Genomic DNA, 20,882 nt, shown 5'->3' on the forward strand with positions numbered 1-20,882 from the left:
TTATAAGTAATCTAGAGATGATTTAAAGTATACAGGATGACGTGAATTTAAATTACATGCAAATACTATGCCCTTTTATGTCAGGGACTTGAACATCTGAGGGTTTTTAGTTAGGAGGAGCCGGTCCTAGAACCAATCCCCTGCAAATGACAAGGGATGACTATATATACATTTCTGTATTACTATTATTATTTTTGCCCTCATTTTACCCTGCTATTTCACAATTTCTCTTGGGTTGTTATATGTTTGGAATTTATTTTACACAATTATGAAGTTTTTTTCTTTTGCAGTATTCCTATGTTTTAGTCAAAATTGCAGAAGCTAAATACATAGTTTTCCAGTGAAATAAGTAGTCTTTTGACTCTATGGTCTGTTTCCACTTGCGTGATCTTTGTGTGTTACTGCTTTCTGGTTCTCTTGTGTGAGTGGGTTTTCTCTTTTTGTAGCTAGGGTATCTCACCAAGAATTTGATGTTAAAATAGACAAATGTAAAAATATGTCATATTTTGTATCCTTTTATTATGTCTATTTTTCTTTGTGTGGCTTTTGACATGTTAATCTTTGCTCCGGCTTTATCTTACCCCACGTTAGCTTTTTTATGTGCTTTAGAAATGCACCAAGTATGGCAAGTTGACTGACTTTGCCTATGATTGTTTTGTATTTGAACAGGAGCTAGACTAAAACTACTGGTAAAACAAAGAATCCAACAAAAAGTGATTTAATGACATGGGGGAAATTTGAAAAAATCTGGTGTGATATATGAAACTGGAGTTTTGGGTGAAAAATATTGAAAATCTGGTATGATCTATGGAAACCGATTATGTCTACTTCCTGAGCTTTTGCCAGTGCAGGCTGGCATAGAGCATGTAAAGATGATTATATTCAATCTAATTTTGGCTTGAATTGTTCACACATTTCTTCCTTTTATTTATTTTTTATTTTTATTTTTTTTCTTTTTCAGACTTACAGCCAGTTACTTACTCAGAACCTGCATTTTGGTGTTCAATAGCATATTATGAATTAAATCAGAGGGTTGGAGAAACCTTCCATGCATCACAACCCTCACTCACTGTAGATGGCTTTACAGATCCATCAAATTCAGAGAGGTTCTGCTTAGGTTTACTCTCCAATGTTAACCGAAATGCCACAGTAGAAATGACAAGAAGGCATATAGGTATGTTTTTTGTTTTTTTTTTTTTTTCAGTTCCTTTATATAGCTTCCAGGTTTTTTCCCCCTTTGGTGAGTTTATATATTAAATGAAATCTGCTTGCTGTTCATCTGAAATGAGATATCTAAAACAAGAACTGTGTTTAATATAGTTCAAAATATAATTCAGGGACATCTCAAAATGTGGTCTGGGGACTTCGGGTAGTCCCAGAAACCCTTTCAGCTAGTTTGTGAGGTCAAAGCTATTTTCATAGTAGTACTGAGATGCTGTTTGCCATTTTTACTCTCATTCTCTCATGAGTGCACAGTGGAGTATTCTAGAACCTACATGCGTATGATTTTGCAGGAGATCAAATGTAGATTTGATAGTGAGACTCCAATTCTGTTACACTAGACATTAAAGAGATTTGCAAAAGGGTGAAATGTGGCCACTGTTTTTTTTTTTGCTTTGGAAATACAGTTGTTTTTCATAAACATTGTTTATGTTAATATGTAATGGATTTATTATTTGATTTTTAAATGAGTTTTTTAACTCTCAGTTTTTATATCTAATATGGTCATTTTCCATAATATTCACATAAACAAAAGCTCTTTGGGGTGCTCAGTATTTCCTTAACAATTAAGTGAAAAAGTGTGAGAGCCATTCATAATTGAACATCATTCTCATCACCTTAAAGTAACTTATTTTAACAATAGTTTGCTTCTGTTTTTTTTTCTGATTAACCATCACCTCCTGTGAGAAGTAATGCTGGTTATCAAAGGCTGATTTTGATACTGCAAAATGATAATGACTAGAAGATCTATGACTTGGTTCCATGTGGAAGTTCTCAAATCTTGCTTGATGTATAAATTTGGATAATCTTATTAAGATACCCAGTGGCACTGTAGGTGCTTTAACTAAAATAGTTAGTTTTATGTTTTTGTGTCTTATTTGGGGTTCTGCAAAAAAATTTAATGGGTTTTTTCCTGCCCTATTCTCTTCTCCCTGCAAAGTTTTAGATTGCTGTCGTTATTAGATTTTTTTTATTTTTGATTTCTAGTTTTATAGGTGATTTTGATCAGGGAATATAGCCTGAAAAATCTCTACTTTTGGACTTAATGTTTTTCCAATGACCACATGCATAACTATTTTACAAATATTCCATAGTCTTAACAGAACCAGCGTACCAGGTTCTGTATTTATTAAATCTGGAATGTTAGTTGTTTATTAGTTTTCTTTGCTGTGTAACAAATTACCGCAAACTCAGTGGCCTAAAACACCAATTTTTTACCTCACAGTTTCTGTGGGTCGGGAGTCCAGACATGGGTTAGGCTGTCTTTTCAAGGTTTAACAAGGCGATGATTGAGATATTAGCTGGCCTGTGTTCTTATCTGGAGCTTGAGGTCCTCTTCTAAGCCCACATGGTTGTGGCAGAGTTCAGCTCCTAGATGCCATCTGAATTCCTTGTCACGTGGTGCCATCCATCTTCAGAGTCAGCGATGGAGAATGCCTCTTGTGTTGAATACTTCTCATGCTTTGCATCACTACCCTATGACAGTCTAGTCCCTTTTAAAGGATTGCCTGATTGAGTCAGGCCCACCAAATATAATCTCCCTTTCTTAAGGTTAACTGATCTGCTGCCTTAATTACATCTGAAAAATTCCTTAAGAGCAGACCTAGTGTTTGATTAATAGAGAATGTATGTGCATCTCAGGGCTGAGACTCTTAGGTGCCGTGTTAGAATTCTGCCTCTCACAATTTTTTTTTTTTTAATTCTTATATCTCATATTATTTTGCATCTGTGATCTGTCATACTCTGAAAGAAGTATATTAAAAATCTCCCAGTAGAATTTTTTCTCACTTAATCATGCTTATACATCTAGAGGCTTGGTTTCCACCGTAATATATAGTTTTCAAAATGGGAAATGACTCTTAACCTCTTGATATTTTTATATCTTTTTTTCTTAACGTTAGTGGGAATTTTAAGAAAATACAGTTGTAACGAAGATATATTTCTCCAAACAGTAAATTCCTTCAAAAATTAACTCAATCTTTTACTTATTTTAAAATAATATATATCATTTGTATGAAACTATTTTACTATCTGTGTACTTTTTCTACATTGTTTAAATACTTTTGATACACATGTATTTTAAAATCAATAAAACCTAGAATATTCTTGGAGAAATATATAGTATTCTTGGTGAAATAGTATTCTTGGAGAAATATACAGTAGTATATTTAAAGTTAGACTTCAGAAAGACATTATCTGTGAAAAAGATCCTCGAAATACCTTATATCATTTTAGAATTTTCCCAAGAAAATGCTTCTAAAGTCACACGGAAATAGTAAATGTTATAAAACTAATCTCCTTTGTATTTTGTTTCAGGAAGAGGAGTGCGCTTATATTACATAGGTGGGGAAGTTTTTGCTGAGTGCCTAAGTGATAGTGCAATCTTTGTGCAGAGCCCCAATTGTAATCAGAGATACGGTTGGCACCCTGCAACAGTGTGTAAAATTCCACCAGGTATGCATTCAATAATGTAAATAAACCTATCATGTCAACTTGCTTAGTTTTTCTAGTTGCTAATTTTAGGAATTGGTAGATGATTGCATGCTCATATTCTAAAACTTGTAACCCTTTTAAAATTTTTAGTAGTGATACTCTTTTGACAGTTTCTTTTACCTTTTTTAATCATAGGCTGTAATCTGAAGATCTTCAACAACCAGGAATTTGCTGCTCTTCTGGCTCAGTCTGTTAATCAGGGTTTTGAAGCCGTCTACCAGCTAACTAGAATGTGCACCATAAGAATGAGTTTTGTGAAAGGGTGGGGAGCAGAATACCGGTATGAAATACATATTTGGTTCTTAAATTTCCACAATGTAATTATGTTTCATTCCGTTTTTGCATATTCTGGAGTTCATTTGTATCTGTTTTCATTGAGGTTATAGAGTCAGCTGATCTTTATGTAAAATAAAGTTGGAGGCCTCCAAATTAAAAACTATTGCAAATTACTGAGCTGCCATCATGGAAGATATCATTAAAACATGCACGGGCATGCATTTTAAGATAATGCAGAGTGTTAAATACCATAAACGGGGTGTATATGAAGAGTTATGTTAGTTTATGGAAGGAGATATGTTTGCACACAGTGCTCAAGAAAAACTTGATGGCATGGGATCTAGTTGTAAAAGATGCGTTGGATTTCAATAGTCATAAATGGGGTGGGCAGAGTTGGGAAGTGATAATCTTGAGAATAGCATAGCAATTCAGTTTGGAGAATAGAAAAAATAAGGCTGGACAAATAAATTAAGACAAACTAAATGTAGGTTAAGAGGAGGAACTTCATTCAGAAATAGGAGGAATACTTGCTAATGTGACAGGCACTGTGCTGTTTTAAGTGTAGTATCTAAAAATTACTATTTCTGTTGTCAGTTCATTCTTTGTAAGGTTGAAATATATGAAATTGCCATCCTTGCAGGTAACAAATGGTTCAAACTAATACATATTTGTAAATAGGCATAGAAAGCTGGTAATTTACCCAAGGTTACATTATAAGTGGTTGAGATGGGATTGGAAGATAGTTCTCCTGGACTCTTAACCTCTTCTATAAGGATAGTAGTAACAATTATATATTTAAGTTTTACAAAAACTAATTTGTCATCAGTGGATAAAATAGATTATTGATAAACAGTAGATTGGATTTCACATCAAAGAGAGGGAAGACTTCTTTACCATATTTAAGAGTAGGAATTAAGTAAAATACTTAGTCTTCAATTTGTATTGCTTTTTCTGTATGCTTGCTTAAGAAATCTTCATGTAATATAGTGATTGTATTCCTGCTGCTTCTGGCAATTTGGTCTCTTCCAAATTGATTTGTTTTGAACTTGCTTGTCTAACTTAAGTTTTGTCAGAAATCTGACTTTGAGAGTGAGGTGTACTTGTTGAATACATTTTAAAATATATGTTACGTATTTATATCAAAATGAAGACTTGTTACTAATTTTTCTGAGTTATATTGGTAGAGTCATTCATTTTATGATTTTGCTATAGTTCTGTTTTGATTATTACCCTTTTGAGATGTTGTTACCCGTAGAGAATGGTGAATGCCGTTTTCTTAAAACTTTAGACTTGACCTGAGTTGATAGCAAAATTGGATTTAAATTATATTGTCTAATAAGGTTTCAGGTCAGACTTTTTTCTTCAAAAGGTTAGAATAAGGCAAAATGTGGTAGGAATTTAGTGGAACTAAGAGTGAATTACAGAGAGAATTCCATGTGTATCTATAGATCTTCTGCTAAGAGCAGTTTTACTTGGTAAAGATACTGCCCTTCTTCATTCACTGTGGACTCTGCTATTCTTTAACTCAGAGATAAAGTAAAATCTGTAATTACAGAAGCAGTAATATGCAGTATGTTTTTATGAGTCTTGGGAGTCAGGTACATCTGACTTTGGAAGATCAAGTGGTTTCCTCTAACATTTAAAAATCAAAGTGGCAAATACCCATCTATTTGTGGATATGTAGGTAGCTACCAGGGACTTACTGTCTTTAATCATTCTGGAGCTGAGGAAATAGACTTAATATTTAGGTTTCTAAAACTATGTTTTTTAAATTTCTTTAATGCCATCTTGGTTGTTAGCTTAAAAATTAGGAAATGTAGTAAACAGGGAATTTAGATGTATGAAGAATTCGTATTTAACCAAGAAATATATCTGTGTGGCAGCCTTCTTAAACCTACTCCCCTTGAGTGACCTGGATTATGACTTATTCCTGAAAGGGAAGTGGGACAGGGGAGAAAAGGGCAGCCAGGACCATTGTTAAGCCACCTACACAGTGGGTGGGTCACTAGAACTGACACCCTTGGGGAAACTTTGGGAAATAGTAAACAGTCTATAGAATTATCCTCCCCAGGGGGACAGAACTGCTGGGCATGTAAATGTCAATTTCTGTTTCCTTGGTTGAGGGCTGCTCCTGGGGATGTTAATTTCCTGGCGCCTCTAGCCTTTTTTGGTATATCAGAGAAGTTCCTGGGCACAGAAATGAAGATACCTGCATTTGGAAGTTGCCTAGAGCACACTGAAAAATCTGAAGGGTATAGTGGGGCACTGATGCCATCTGCCTCAGAAAATGACATCCTTGGAAGTACAGTTTTAAATTATGTTGAACATGTGTTGCTTGGAGATGAAGAGTTGATAATGGGCTTTTCTCATATTTGAAGGGCTGTTAGTTTATAGAAGCAAGTGGATTTATTGACTTATTCTGTATAGCAAATAAGATGGAACTAAAATCAATGGATGGAAGTGACAGGAGGTGTTTGAATAATTTGTAATTCCCTTAGAGTTGCCCCTTTTGTTGAAGCACTATGAACAGCCCGAATGGTGTTGCTAAGAGGGATGTTCATTGGCTTTGGCAGGGAAAGTTGAATTCCAGCTTTTAACACTCTGTGGTATGGGTTTAGCTTGGGCCAAAATTTTGTTTTTGCTTTGGTATACTTTTATTTAGATTCCATTTGATGTTTGAGTATCTACTATTCTGTGGTTGTTTTGATGAGTACAGTGACTATATGTCTTCGTTTGCTTGGACAATCCTTATTCACGCCTCTCCTTTTGGCCTGATTTTTTTTTTTTTTTTTTTTTTTTTTTTTTAACCCCTCAAGACAAAGTCTCGCTCTGTCTCCAGGCTAAAGTGCAGTGGCATGATCTCGGCTCACTGCAACCTCTGCCTCCTGGGTTCAAGTGACTGTCCTGTCTCAGCCGCCTGAGTAGTTGGGACTACAGGCATGCGCCACCACGCCCAGCTAATTTTTGTATTTTCAGTAAAGACAGGATTTCACCATGTTGGCCAGGATGGTCTTAGTCTCTTGACCTTGTGATCCGCCCGCCTTGTCCTCCCAAAGTGCTTTGATTACAGTTGTGAGCCACCACGTCTGGCCCTGGCCTGATATTAATAGTATGTATATTCTCTCTCAGGTGTTCCATTTTGGATGATGGTGAATAATAAGATCACCTTATTAATTTTAGTTTGATGAGAAAAAAATGTTCTTGTAAATCACTTCTAAAACAAGATCATCAGAAGTACTTTGAGGATCAGCCATTTTTTGAAATAATCGTGTCCAAAATTATATACACAACCTTTTAATTTCTCTAAATTTTTAATGCAGTGTACCTAAACATAGCCATTTTCCCTGCCTGCGGACTTGAATTTCATAACCATTTTCCTGTATTCTTTTAAACAGAAGGCAGACGGTAACAAGTACTCCTTGCTGGATTGAACTTCATCTGAATGGACCTCTACAGTGGTTGGACAAAGTATTAACTCAGATGGGATCCCCTTCAGTGCGTTGCTCAAGCATGTCATAAAGCTTCACCAATCAAGTCCCATGAAAAGACTTAACGTAACAACTCTTCTGTCATAGTATTGTGTGTGGTCCCTATGGACTGTTTACTATCCAAAAGTTCAAGAGAGAAAACAGCACTTGAGGTCTCATCAATTAAAGCACCTTGTGGAATCTGTTTCCTATATTTGAATATTAGATGGGAAAATTAGTGTCTAGAAATACTCTCCCATTAAAGAGGAAGAGAAGATTTTAAAGACTTAATGATGTCTTATTGGGCATAAAATTGAGTGTCCCAAAGGTTTATTAATAACAGTAGTAGTTATGTGTACAGGTAATGTATCATGATCCAGTATCACAGTATTGTGCTGTTTATATACATTTTTAGTTTGCATAGATGAGGTGTGTGTGCGCTGCTTCTTGATCTAGGCAAACCTTTATAAAGTTACAGTACCTAATCTGTTATTCCCACTTCTCTGTTATTTTTGTGTGTCTTTTTTAATATATAATATATATCAAGATTTTCAAATTATTTAGGAGCAGATTTTCCTTGTAGAAAAACTAATTTTTCTGCCTTTTACCAAAAATAAACTCTTGGGGGAAGAAAAGTGGATTAACTTTTGAAATCCTTGACCTTAATGTGTTCAGTGGGGCTTAAACAGTCATTCTTTTTGTGTTTTTTGTTTGTTTGTTTGTTTGTTTGTTTTTAACTGCTAAATCTTCTTATGAGGAAACCATACTGAAAACCTTTCCAAGCCTCTTTTTTCCATTCCCATTTTTATCCTCATAATCAAAACAGCATAGCATGACATCATCACCAGTAATAGTTGCACTGATACTGCTGGCACCAGTTAATTCTGGGGTACAGTAAGAATTCATATGGAGAAAGTCCCTTTGTCTTATGCCCAAGTTTCAACAGGAATAATTGACTTGTGTAATCTAGCAGTCTGTTGATTTATCCTTCCACCTCATAAAAAATGCATAGGTGGCAGTATAGTTATTTTCAGGGATATGCTGGAATTACTTCCATATACATATCCCTTTTTTAAAAAGCGAATCTTTAAATACCCATTTTTCAAAAGGTATTTTAAAATATTTCAACAGCAGACCTTCTGCTCTTCGAGTATTTTGATTTGGATTGTATTATGAAATGGACGTTTTGTAAATGTAATTGTTTCTGCAAAATACCTAGAAAAGTGATGCAGAGGTACGATCAGCAGATATGGGCCATCTGTTTTTAAAGTATGTTGTATTCAATTTATAAATTGATTGTTATTCTACACATAATTATGAATTCAGAATTTTAAAAATTGGGGGAAAAGCCATTTATTTAGCAAGTTTTTTAGCTTATAAGTTACCTGCAGTCTGAGCTGTCCTTAACTGATCCTGGTTTTGTGTTTGACCATATTCCATACTCTGTAGTGAGAGGAGATTTTCGAAACTCTGTTGGTAGTTCATTCTGCAGCAAATAATTATGACATCTAATACTGACTCATTGCAGTTTAAACATTTCTTTTTGTTTGCGTCTTAGTAGAAATGGAAAATAACCACTCCTGGTCGTCTTTTCATAAATTTTCATATTTTTGAAGCTATCTTTGGTAATTGTTCTTTGAAATCATATTCACCTATCTCTACAGGTATCATTTTTCAATACTTTCAACATTTGGTGGTTTTCTATCGTGTACTCCCCATTTTCCTATATTTGTGTGTATGTGTATGTATTTATGTAAATTTGCTATAGTAATTTTTTATTCTTTCAACAAATATTTATTGTTCACCTGTTTGTACCAGGAACTTTCTTAGTCTTTGGGTAAAGGTGAACAAGACAACTACAGTTCCTGCCTTTGCTGAGACAGCAGTTACACTAACCCTTAATCATCTTACTTGTCTATGAAGGAGATAAACAGGGTACTGTACTGGAGAATAACAGATGGGATGCTTCAGGTAGGACATCAAGGAAAGCCTCTAAGGAAAGGATACATGAGCTAATACCTGACATTGAAGAACCTAGCCAAGTGATGAGCCAGGGGAGGCAAGCATTCCTGGCAAAGAAAATACCTTCAAATGCAAAAAGGTTCACACTAAAGGAAACTCGTGATTAGGTATTAATGCTTTATACAGAAACCTCTATGAATCCAAACTTGAAGATTGGAATGATTCTATAGTTTATAATATTTTGAAGGTGGCCTTATTTTATGATCTGCTTCATGTCATTCTCACTAGTATATCTTCTTCCTCAACCTTTGCTGTAAAAATTGCATTTGTACCACATACTGCTTAATTTAACAAGCCTTTGTTGTGTAAACTCCCACTGTTTTAGTGCCCTGCTGCTTGCTTCTAGACTTCGTGCTGTCCAGTAATTATGTTTTCTACTACCCATCTTGTGAGCAGAGTAAATATCCTAGGTAATACCACTATCAGGCCTGTAGGAGATACTCAGTGGAGCCTCTACCCTTCTTTTACTTACTTGGGAACTTGTAATAGTGTTAGGGATCAGTTGTAGGGGCAGAAAACAACTCTGAAAGTGGCAGAAGATCCTGATCATGGCGGTTAGTCTTGCATTACTGTGTTAAGTGAAGCCGTGCCTACATGTTATTTCAATAGTGGAGCACATCTCTACAGTTCTGGTGCGATTTTTCTATACAGTGTGAAATTGGGACTCTTTGAAAAAACCACCTATTGAGCAGTTATACCTGTCGAGCAGTTTACTTCATGGTTGTAATTACATTTGTGTGAATATGTTTAATGTTTTTTAATGAGATGATGTTTTTTGTATTTTATCTACTGTGGCCTAATTTTTTTTGTTTTCTGCTCCTCCCCCACATTTATAAGTGTGGTTTTCATTTTTCTAAGTGATAGAATCTCCTCTTTGTTGAAATTTTTTCTTTATTTAAATTTGCAACATTACTTAGGATTTATTCTTCACAGTACTGATAATTTTCTAGGTGTGATGACCTCGGAACTGAATGAGTATGCTTTCTATCACATTTTTAAGATGAGCAGTAGTTTTTCCAGTAGGTTCCACAGAGACACCTTGGGGGCTGGCTTAGGGGAGGCTGTTGGAGTTCCCATTGACTTTGGTCTAGCCAGTGGCATCTTTATTCTGTATTGAAGTACTGCATGGGGTTTCTTTTGGAAAGAGTTTCATTGCTTTAAAAAGAAGCTCAGAAAGTCTTTATAGCCACTGGTTGAGATTAGAAAATATAATTGGATTTAGGCCTACCTTCTGGAATACCACTGGTTGTGCTCTTTTTATCCTACTTTAACGAAGCTTTCATGATTATATTTGAGCTATATCGGTTATACTGATGATACCTTATAATACATATTCAGTCAGTAAACATTTATTGATGCCTGTTGTTTGCCCAGCCACTGTGGTAGATATTGAATAAGAAGAAGATGACTAGGTTGGGGCCCTGACCCTTGAGCTGTGCTTGGTCTTGTAGAGGTTATGTTTTTTCCCTCAGGACCTGTCACTTTGCCAGAAGGAAATCTACCTAATTTTTCTTGAAAGTTAAATTTTCTTTGTAAGATTTTACAAATTGTTTAATACCTAGTTGTATTTTTTACCTTAAGCCACATTCAGTTTTGCTTGATTTGTCTGTCTTCTAAACACTGTCAAACACTTTCCCTTTTGTTAAAATTATTTTAATTTCACTTTTTTTGTGCCCTTGTCAGTTTAAAACTAAGACTTTGAAGATAAAACAAACATCAATTTTAGTCTCTTGCTAGTTGAAATCAAATAGAAGAGAATATATACACCACTGGATTCTCTACCTCTTCCAAAAGCTTCCCATATATACCTTTAAGTTCCTTCTCTTTTTTCTTTAACTACTAAATATTTTCAGCATTTATTCAGTGTTGGATACCCTCTTAGTCTGAGGGTGGGGTAGGTTTATGGTGGGATATAAAGTAACACAAGACAATCTTCACTGTACTTAAAATATGTCTTCATGTACAGTCTTTGCTTTAAAAGCTGAACATTCCAATTTGCACCCTCCATCCCAAGCCCCTGCCCACCAAGTATCTCTTTAGATATCTAATCTGTGTACACGAACAATGAATGACCTTTTTTCTTACTCTGATCTAAGGCATTGATATTTAGACATATCAAACATTTCTTCCTTTCATGTACTTTACTTTGCTAAATCTATTAATTACCTGAATTTTATTCTTCCTTTCCTCCTGACATTACACATCCAGGTAGTACTTGCTGGTTACCCTCTTTCTTGTTAGCCATGTTTTTTTTATCTGTATATATCAGAATGTTTCTCTCCTTTGAATTTATTAACAAAAAAGGAACGTGCTTTTCATACCTAGAGTCCTAATTTCTTCATCATGAAGATTGCTTTTCAAGTTGATTCAATCATTTTAATTTTACAGATGGCTCAAAAATTCTGTTCAGTAAATGTCTTTGTGACTGGCAAATGGCATAAATTATGTTTAAGATTACGAACTTTTCTGACAGTCGTAGCCAATGTTTTCCCTGCGATGCCAAATTTTCCATCTTGGGGCATGTTGGATTGTTGTATTTAAGACAATCAGGAATAATGATAGTGTGTGGTCTTCAGAGGTAGTCAGAATCCTGCTATTGAGCTCTTTTTATATCTTCCTTTTCAATTTTTTATTACCATTTTGTTTGTTTAGACTACACTTTGTATGTGGGGATTGAGGGGCAAATTATCTCTTGGAGTGGAATTCCTGTGTTTTGAGCCTTAGAACCAGGAAATATGAGCTATACTAGATAGCCTCATGAGAGCATTTATGATAAGAACTTATCTCGTGTGTTCATGTAATTTTTTGAGTAGGAATTGTTTTATCTTGGCTATTGTAGCTAACTATATATAGCAGAACTGCCTCAGTCTTTTCAAGTATGAAATAATGTGTGTGTATGAATTTATATATATGTATACATTCATAGACAAACTAACAGTTGGGGTCATTCTAACAGTGTTAAAACAATTGTTCCATTGTTTGAATCTCAGATCTTGGTAAAATGTTCTTAATTTGTCTGTATACATTTTCCTTTCATGGACAGACCATCGGAATACATTAATTTTCTTAATCTGCCATTTGGCAGTTCAGTTAGTATACCATTTTTTGGCAACTTAGTAACAGAATCACAGCCAGAATTCGTTATCATCAAAGAAAGCTCTGTCATATACCCCATTACTAAATTATTATACATCCAGCGGACTCTGGGATGTACTAAATTAGGGTTAACTTTGTTGTTTTTGTTGATAATACTAGATTGCTCCCTCTTTAATTCTTCCTCTGGTGTAAGTTTGTTGCTTAAGTTACCCTGGGAAATACTACTACAAGACCAAATTTTTCTGTATTTGACAGCCCGATTGAAGGTGATTCAGAGCTTTGCTCAACATAAATGGATTTTCCAAGATTCTCTGGGCCATCTTTGACCCACAGGTGATCTCGCTGGAGTATATTAACTTGCCTTCAGTGTCAGTTGGTTTGGTGCCATGAGATCCATAATGGACCCAGAACTTCACTGTTGCTTAGATGTTAAGAGTCCCTTGGAGGAATAATGCCATTGATGATGGGGGTCAGAAAGGTATATTAACTCAACATAGAGGGCTTTTAGATTTTTCTTCAAAAAATTTTCAAGAAAAATACTCTTTTACCCTCCAAAAAGTAACAGCTCTTAGTTGCTCCAAAATATGCTCTTTGATTTACTTCTTATTTTTAATTAACGATGGTAATTTATTGAACAATGAAATCCGTAATATATTGATTTAAGGACAAAAGTGAAGTTTTAGAATTATAAAAATACTTAAATATTATATATTTTCCATTTCATAATTGTTTTCCTTTCTCTGTGGCTTTGAAGTTTTTGACTATTTTACAATGTTAATCACTAGGTAACTTGCCATATTTCTGGTTCTGTATTAAGTTCTACCCTTTATAATGCTGTTATTATAAAGTTGGTTTTTAGCATTTGTCTGTAGCAATAGAAATTTTACTAAGTCTTTGTTCTTCCAGTAAGGTTTTTCTTTTCTCAGTAAGTCCCTAAGAAAACATTTGTTTGCCACTCTTACTATTTCCAGTGTTGAATTGTTCAAGCTGAAACAAAATTTGGTGAGAAACAGTAGGGTCCTTTTCTGGTGAATATAGGTTCCTGCTTTAAGAATGTGGAAATCCATTCCTTTATATAACTGATATACACACAGATTAATTAAAATTGTGAGAAATAATTCACACGTAACAAGTAGGTAACATGCATGAGTTTTGAATTTTTTAAAAAACCTTTAACTGTTTGACAAAATGCAGAACCCAAATTAGTACTTTCTTAGACCAGTTTAACCTCACGCCTCATTTTTGCTTTTCCAACCCTGACTTTAAAGGCATATTTGTATCTTTTTATTAGTGATAGTGAAGCTGTGCCACTAACCTTTTATACAAAAGAGTAAAGAAAGAAAAACTACAGAGATTAAGATGAAAACAGTTCTGCAGTTGTTGAACTAGATCACAGCATTGTAGGCAGAATAAAAAATGTTCATATCTGAGAATATTACTTTCACCATCTTTTCCCAAGGCCAGACCTCCTGGTGGAGCACAGTTAAAAGTAACATTCTGGGCCTTTGTAACCAGAGGGCTGTCTCTCCAGCTGGCAGTCTTTGTTTCAATATATAATACAAGACTGTGGAAAACAGTTGGCATAGAATATTTTCACCTTAAAAAAAAAAAAAAAAGACATACAAAACTGGATTAATTGCAAAAAGAGAATACAGTAAAATACTATAGAACCGGACAAAGCTAGAAGAACCTTTAGAAGATATGTTTGAAAACAAGTTTCAAGAGTGAGCTTTTATACACTGCTCACAATTTGCTTGATTACTGCCAACTCTTCTTAAAGTTAACACCTTTAAGTAAGGTATTTCTGGACTTCCTAGCCTTTTAGCAAGCTTGGAGGAACTAGCCATTAGCTAGTGATGTAAAAATATTTTGGGGACTGATGCCCTTAAAGGTAGCCTCATGCCCTTGAAAGTTCTTACCTTTTCTCTAGTGATATTAAGGAAAGAGTGAGTAGTGTTCTCAGTGTGACCAGCTGCCCTAATGTGCCTGGGACTGAGGGTTTCCCTAGATGTGGGACTTTTCAGTGCTAAACCCAAGCAAGTCCCAGGCACACCTGAAGGAGCTGACCACCTTAGGTGTTCTCGTGATTTACCCTCACTTCCTTACATTGTCATAGTTGCTTCTAAACTCAGCTGCACTCTGGCTGTCAACATTTCTGATACTTATTGGCACTTACTACTGTGAATGGAACATGAGATTTATAACACAGGTAATCGCTGAAGATACCAGCATGGTGGTGAGACTCACACTTCGTGATCCAGCAAAGGTAACTGATGTTTTAATGAAACAGAGAAGAGGCCAACTAGATAGTAAGTTCTTCTGAACCTATGTGTATATGTAAGTACAAATCATGTGTCCTTACGGGGTTAAACTTAATCTGAAATTTACATTTTTCATAGTAAAAGGAAACCAATTGTAGCTGCAGATTTCTTGTGAGGAAATACATGGCCTTTGATGCTCTGGCGTCTACTGCATTTCCCAGTCTGTCCTGCTCAAGAAGCCAGAATGTGGTGTTGTATTTCTCCGTGAATGTTGTGTTGAAATGATTAAATGCATCAGCCAATGGCAAGTGAAGGAATTGGGTGTCCTGATGCAGACTGAGCAGTTTCTCTCAATTCTAGCCTCATACTCATAAGGTGCTTACCAGCTAGAACACTGAGCACGTGAGGTGAGATTTTTTTTCTCTGATGGCATTAATTTTGTAACGCAATATGATGGATGCAGACCCTGTTCCTTGTTTCCCTCTGGTAGTCCTCAGTGGCTGCATCCTTGGTGCACTGTGATGGAGATATTAAATATGTTCTTTGATTAAATGCATCAGCCAATGGCAAGTGAAGGAATTGGGTGTCCTGATGCAGACTGAGCAGTTTCTCTCAATTCTAGCCTCATACTCATAAGGTGCTTACCAGCTAGAACACTGAGCACGTGAGGTGAGATTTTTTTTCTCTGATGGCATTAATTTTGTAACGCAATATGATGGATGCAGACCCTGTTCCTTGTTTCCCTCTGGTAGTCCTCAGTGGCTGCATCCTTGGTGCACTGTGATGGAGATATTAAATATGTTCTTTGTAAGCTTTTGTTCTATTATTGTCAAAAGTATGATGTGGTTCCTTTTTTATTTTTATTAAACAATGAGCTGAGGCTTTATTACAGCTGGTTTTCAAGTTAAGATTGTTGAATACTGCTGTCCTTCCCCCACCTACACCAAATATTTTAGTCTATTTAAAGTACAAAAAAAGTTCTGCTTAAGAAAACATTGCTGACATGTCCTGTGATTTCTGGTCAGTTTTTATATATATTTGTGTGCATCATCTGTATGTGCTTTCACTTTTTACCTTGTTTGCTCTTACCTGTGTTAACAGCCCTGTCACCATTGAAAGGTGGACAGTTTTCCTAGCATTAAAAGAAAGCCATTTGAGTTATTTACCATGTTACTATGGGACTAATTTTTAATTGTTCTAATTTTTATTTAAACTGATCTTTTTTTATATGGGATTACATTTTGGTGTTCACTCCCTAAATTATATGGAAACCAAAAAAAGTGTGTTCCACATATGGACGTTATGATTTTAAGAGTGCATGTTTTTGTTTTTTAAATTTGGTGTTATATAAAAGATTATCCTATCCCCCTGGCAGATAAATTTATACTACTTAATATTGCCCCATAACAGGCACACACTACACACTGCACAGTGCTATTTATACATTTTTATTTATTTTAGAGTTTGCCTATGCCACATTAGTGCTCTAATATATAAGATCTATGCTGTAAACAAAATTATCTTCAGAGTTGAAATTTGCTAAAATATATTTTTAACAAAATAACATTTTTAAGGCTCCATTGAAAAATACTAGATAAGATATAATCTCGTATAATCATATGAAATAATTTTAAAAATGAGAAATATTTAGGTCAGCCACTCTTCCTCTGTGCCTTGCAAGAATTCAGTTCTGTGGATGAATCAGTATTTTTCTGGTTAGCAGACTCTTTTCTGCAAACCATTTTAAACATGCTTTAGTATGCAACAAAAAGGGACCTCAAATGCTAAAATACACTATTCCACATGGCATTGGATAGCCCTGGGACTGGTACAGTTTTATCAACACTTTTTTATTATGAGGAAACCCAAGAAGATTTACTATAATTGCTACCACCTGCCACTATATAAACAATCTAAAAGGGACCTCCCAACATTGAACAACAACATTGAGGGATGACTAGAGGAGATCCTTCTACATTGTCACCTCACCCTTGCATTGCCTGCCACTGCTTAGCTTGAAGTAGTGACACTGATCTGTATCAGGAGATTTTTCTAATGGCCCTAGCATCCATAATTCCACATGTTCATCAGGTGGCTGAAGAGTATGAGAGAAGTATTAAGGTCTGTGTTTGGGCTGTCTCCCCACTTGGCATATTTTTTCCCTCTTCAAAATAGATTGAAAGCCTCTTAGTGCAGGAAGCAGGCATATCAGTATCAAACTGATGTCATCCAATGCAATTATTGTAAGCTCCAGGTTTGTCTAAGTTTGGATGAAACGTGTGTTCATGAACATGTTTGCAACATACAGTTATCTAGCTTCCCCTTTGACAGAGTCACCCTTTTCATCAAAATATACAGTAAGCCCAACCTAAAAATTACAAGTTTACAAATATAGGAATAGAAAAACCCAAAAAGCTAATTTGCACATAAAAATTATCTTCTGCTGCTATAAATGGGTATGGAAATATTTGTAGAATTGGTTTAACTGATTTTGTAAAACAAATATGCTATTTTGCCATAGTGAGACATGCAGTACTTCTTAAAATCACATTAATAGAAGGCAAGAACATTGAATCAGACATAGCAGATAACAGGTTCGGTGATAAATGAACAATAGACTAAGCAAGCTCTTTAGGAAGCTACATGAGAACAGAATGTATTACTGTGCCCCAGTCCAAGCTGCATGACTTTATTGGTTATAGAATAAATGGAATTTGAGATGGAGATTTGCCAGTTTTTACAGTCTGTCTTCAATAGTTCTGTTGGCTGCCTCTGCACCTTTCTAAGTGTTACGTGAAAATAAAATTACTTAAGTTCTAAAGTAGTTTAGGAAGGAGATGTGATGACAAGAAAAAGAAGTTAACTTCTGAACAGTTTGGTCCAGGAAGAAGATGGGCAGAGTACAGTTTAAGCCCCGGGTTGAAAAATACATTCAATTTGGAGAGATGGAGAAGACCTTTGAAGAAGGTCAAAATGAGATCTTGGAACAGAACTCTCACCTGTGTGTCTGGATATGCATGATTACTGGACAGTATTATTGAGCTACTGCTTACATGGTGAGCAGAAAATCGATAACCAGAAGCTGGGTAGGTTCTGCTATGAAGCCCACATACAATCACAAGGCCTAGATAGCTTGGAGTTAAAAGCCAAGGATAGCTGTATAGTTTGGGTTCCATAGTTTACAGTGAGATTGTGCTACTGAGCAGTCATTTTGGGGGCATTGGTTCTGAGATTACAAGCCATAACCCAGCCAAGAATGGGCTACATGTGGAATGAGGATGAGGAAGTTGCTGCATATACACCCTAGTGTGTGTGTTTGTGTGTGTGTGTGTGTGTGTGTGTATGTATATGTGTATTAAGTGAAACGTAGTTAACTTTTTTGCTCACAGCCAAAGATTATTCATCTAGAGAAGCCATTGGAATTTTAGCAGAGTTTTGTGTGTATGTGGATTTTTCTGATAAGTAGTAAATCAGAGGCCTTAACCACTGCCCAACAGCGATTCTCCATTGAGAGTACATATCATGAACTTAAGAAATTCATTTGCTCTGATTTTAAATCTTGTAAAGTTTTCCTTCATGAGAGGCCTTATCTCTAAACTATATTGTGGCAGTATCTGATCAAACTACTTAAAATATAAGTACCATGTAAATAAGGTTTTAATACAAACGATGACTCACTTCTAAATGGTTTGCTGTTTAAAAATGTGCTACTGTGGGAAAAATGAATTATTTTTTTTTTTTTTTTGAGACGGAGAGTCTTGCTCTGTTGCCCAGACTGGGGTGTAACGGCGCAATCTTGGCTCACTGCAGCCTCCTCCTCCCAGGTTCAAGTGATTCTCCTGCCTTAGCCTCCTGAGTAGCCAGGATTACAGGTGCACACCACCATGCCTGGCTACTTTTTGTATGTTTAGTGGAGACGGGGTTTCACCATGTTTGCCAGGCTGGTCTTGAACTCCTGACCTCAGGTGATTTGCCTGCCTCGGCCTTCCAAAGTGCTGGAATGACAGGCGTGAACCATCGCGCTTGGCTGAAAAGTGAAAATGTAAGCCTAGCTTACCACCTGGAATAAAAATGTTTTATAGGAATGTCTAGGTTGCTCTTTTATATTGAAAAAAAAAAACATATTAGTGTGTGTTTTACCCAAGAACCACAAGTTACTTCTTTTAAATCATGTTAAATCAAAGTTTCAACTTTTAAATCATGAATAATAGCATGTGTTATCACCACATTTAAAAATGTATATCGTCAATCACAAACACATACTCTAAGGAATTGAATTTTATAGAGATAATTGAATGCTTTCATCTATGAAAGAATTAGTGGCCTGTAAACCACTGTGGATTCTTGCTATGCTTTGAAGTTGTTAATGGGGGAATTTGCTGCGGCAAGTTACTTAACACTTGTAGGCAAAGGGAAATTCAAATTTTTAATTCTAAAATGAAAACCACTGACAAAATTTTATACTCCGAAGGTATAGTTATTAGCTTAGTCATTATTTTCCTGTTCTTTATCGTTTCAGGATTCAGATGCTTAAATTTAACATAATTATTTGTTGGTAAAATATATAAAACATAAAAAGCTACATTTAGTAAACTAAATTTTAGGATTCAAAGTCTCTAACAATTTCTGTGTGACATGTCATATGGTGCAATTTTTATTTGCCAAAATGTCTACTTCATACTACCTATGCACTGCTTCCTGTTTTTATCTCTCTACACCTAACCCCCATAATTAAAGAAACCCCTAGAAAACTGCCTTCTTTTAGAATACCTAATTGATTCCTTTAAATATTTTTTTCAGAATCAAAATTGCAAAAGGGAGAGATATCTGAGAATCTGGCTTGTTTGTATTCTTTAAAAGATTGCGTTTGATTGAAGGTGGGTGCGTTATTTTTTTGTAGCCACTCTTTCCGCATTTGTTATGTGACCATTGTAAAGGTGGATGTGCTTTTTTTTCTAACCAATATTGCCACCAAGTAATAATGTCTTAATTCAAAATTTACATAGTGACTGGCTGGAGAGGGATATTGAACATAAATTTCACTTTAAGATTAAACTGGGAAATGGATGATTTACATGACTTTAGTCTCTTTAGTTGTCTGGCTTTTTCTCGACTGGGAATAGCAATATCTTAAAGGCCATTTTTAACAAGAATACTAAGGATGGAACGCTTGAAGCAAACAGTCCTATACAGTCAGTTATCTTGGATAATGGAATGAAAACTCAATTGCCTACTTTGAACAAAAGTTTTTGGATTTTAATGGCTGGACAGAATAACATTCTGCTAATTTTAATCCTTGGTCATTTCCGATGTAATGGAAAATGCAATTTGACTCAGAATCAGAGGCCTGGGGTTTGGACCCTGACTGTGCCAATTTATGTGACTTTAGATAAATCTTTTCATCAGTCTGCCTTAAAGTTCTTCATTTCCTCCAGTTTTCTAAAATGAGGAAGTTAGTTTTCAGGGTAGTTATGATAATTAAGTGAGAGCACTTGAGAGATCATTCAGCTCAAAGTGGGTACTCAATATTGGATGACTGAATCTGCACAGTCTACAGAATACCAGGCGAAGGTTACTCTGCTAATTAACAAATCTTTCTCTAAGAGAGTTTGCAAATAAGATGTCAGATTCAGAAATGTCACATAAAACATACTGGAGCAATTGTTGCCACAAAAGTAACTCGTAGCAACCACAAAAACCCAGTGGTGTGCAGCAATAAAGAGTTTATGAATTAGATAAGTGATTTTGGTTAGGTGTCTCTGGAGCAGTTGTAGTCTTTCCTCGTTCATGAGGGAATTGGCCTGAACTGGAGGGACTTGGCATTTTTCCATGTGCCTCCTATCCTCCGTTAAACAAGCATGTTTTTGTAGAAGTTGTAGAAGGCAATAACAACCAAGCCCAATCCCATAATTCCCTTTCATGTCTGCATGCTTCATGCTAACCAGCATTCACCAGAAACAAGCCACATGGCTAAACCCAGTGTAAGAAGGCACTACAGAGTTATTAGACCATGGGAGAGAACACAGGAGGGGTGAAGAATTGGAGC

At 35.6% G+C, this 20,882-nt stretch overlaps 1 protein-coding gene across 3 annotated transcripts in view; it reads left to right on the plus strand.

Annotated features, from left to right (window-relative positions):
- Positions 1-9,076, plus strand: part of SMAD2 (SMAD family member 2) — an 89,411-nt gene extending 80,335 nt beyond the window's left edge. For all 3 annotated transcript variants that reach the window (XM_007974097.3, XM_007974098.3, XM_073006332.1), the window contains 4 exons: positions 962-1,174; positions 3,538-3,675; positions 3,850-3,994; positions 7,386-9,076. In XM_007974097.3, coding sequence (XP_007972288.1) covers positions 962-1,174; positions 3,538-3,675; positions 3,850-3,994; positions 7,386-7,509 — 620 coding nt within the window. In that variant the 3' untranslated portion in view covers positions 7,510-9,076. The remainder of the gene's footprint in view (positions 1-961; positions 1,175-3,537; positions 3,676-3,849; positions 3,995-7,385) is intronic.
- Positions 9,077-20,882: the final 11,806 nt, after the last annotated feature.

The sequence above is a fragment of the Chlorocebus sabaeus genome, chromosome 18 (assembly GCF_047675955.1).
Source record: "Chlorocebus sabaeus isolate Y175 chromosome 18, mChlSab1.0.hap1, whole genome shotgun sequence".
Lineage (NCBI taxonomy): Eukaryota > Metazoa > Chordata > Mammalia > Primates > Cercopithecidae > Chlorocebus > Chlorocebus sabaeus.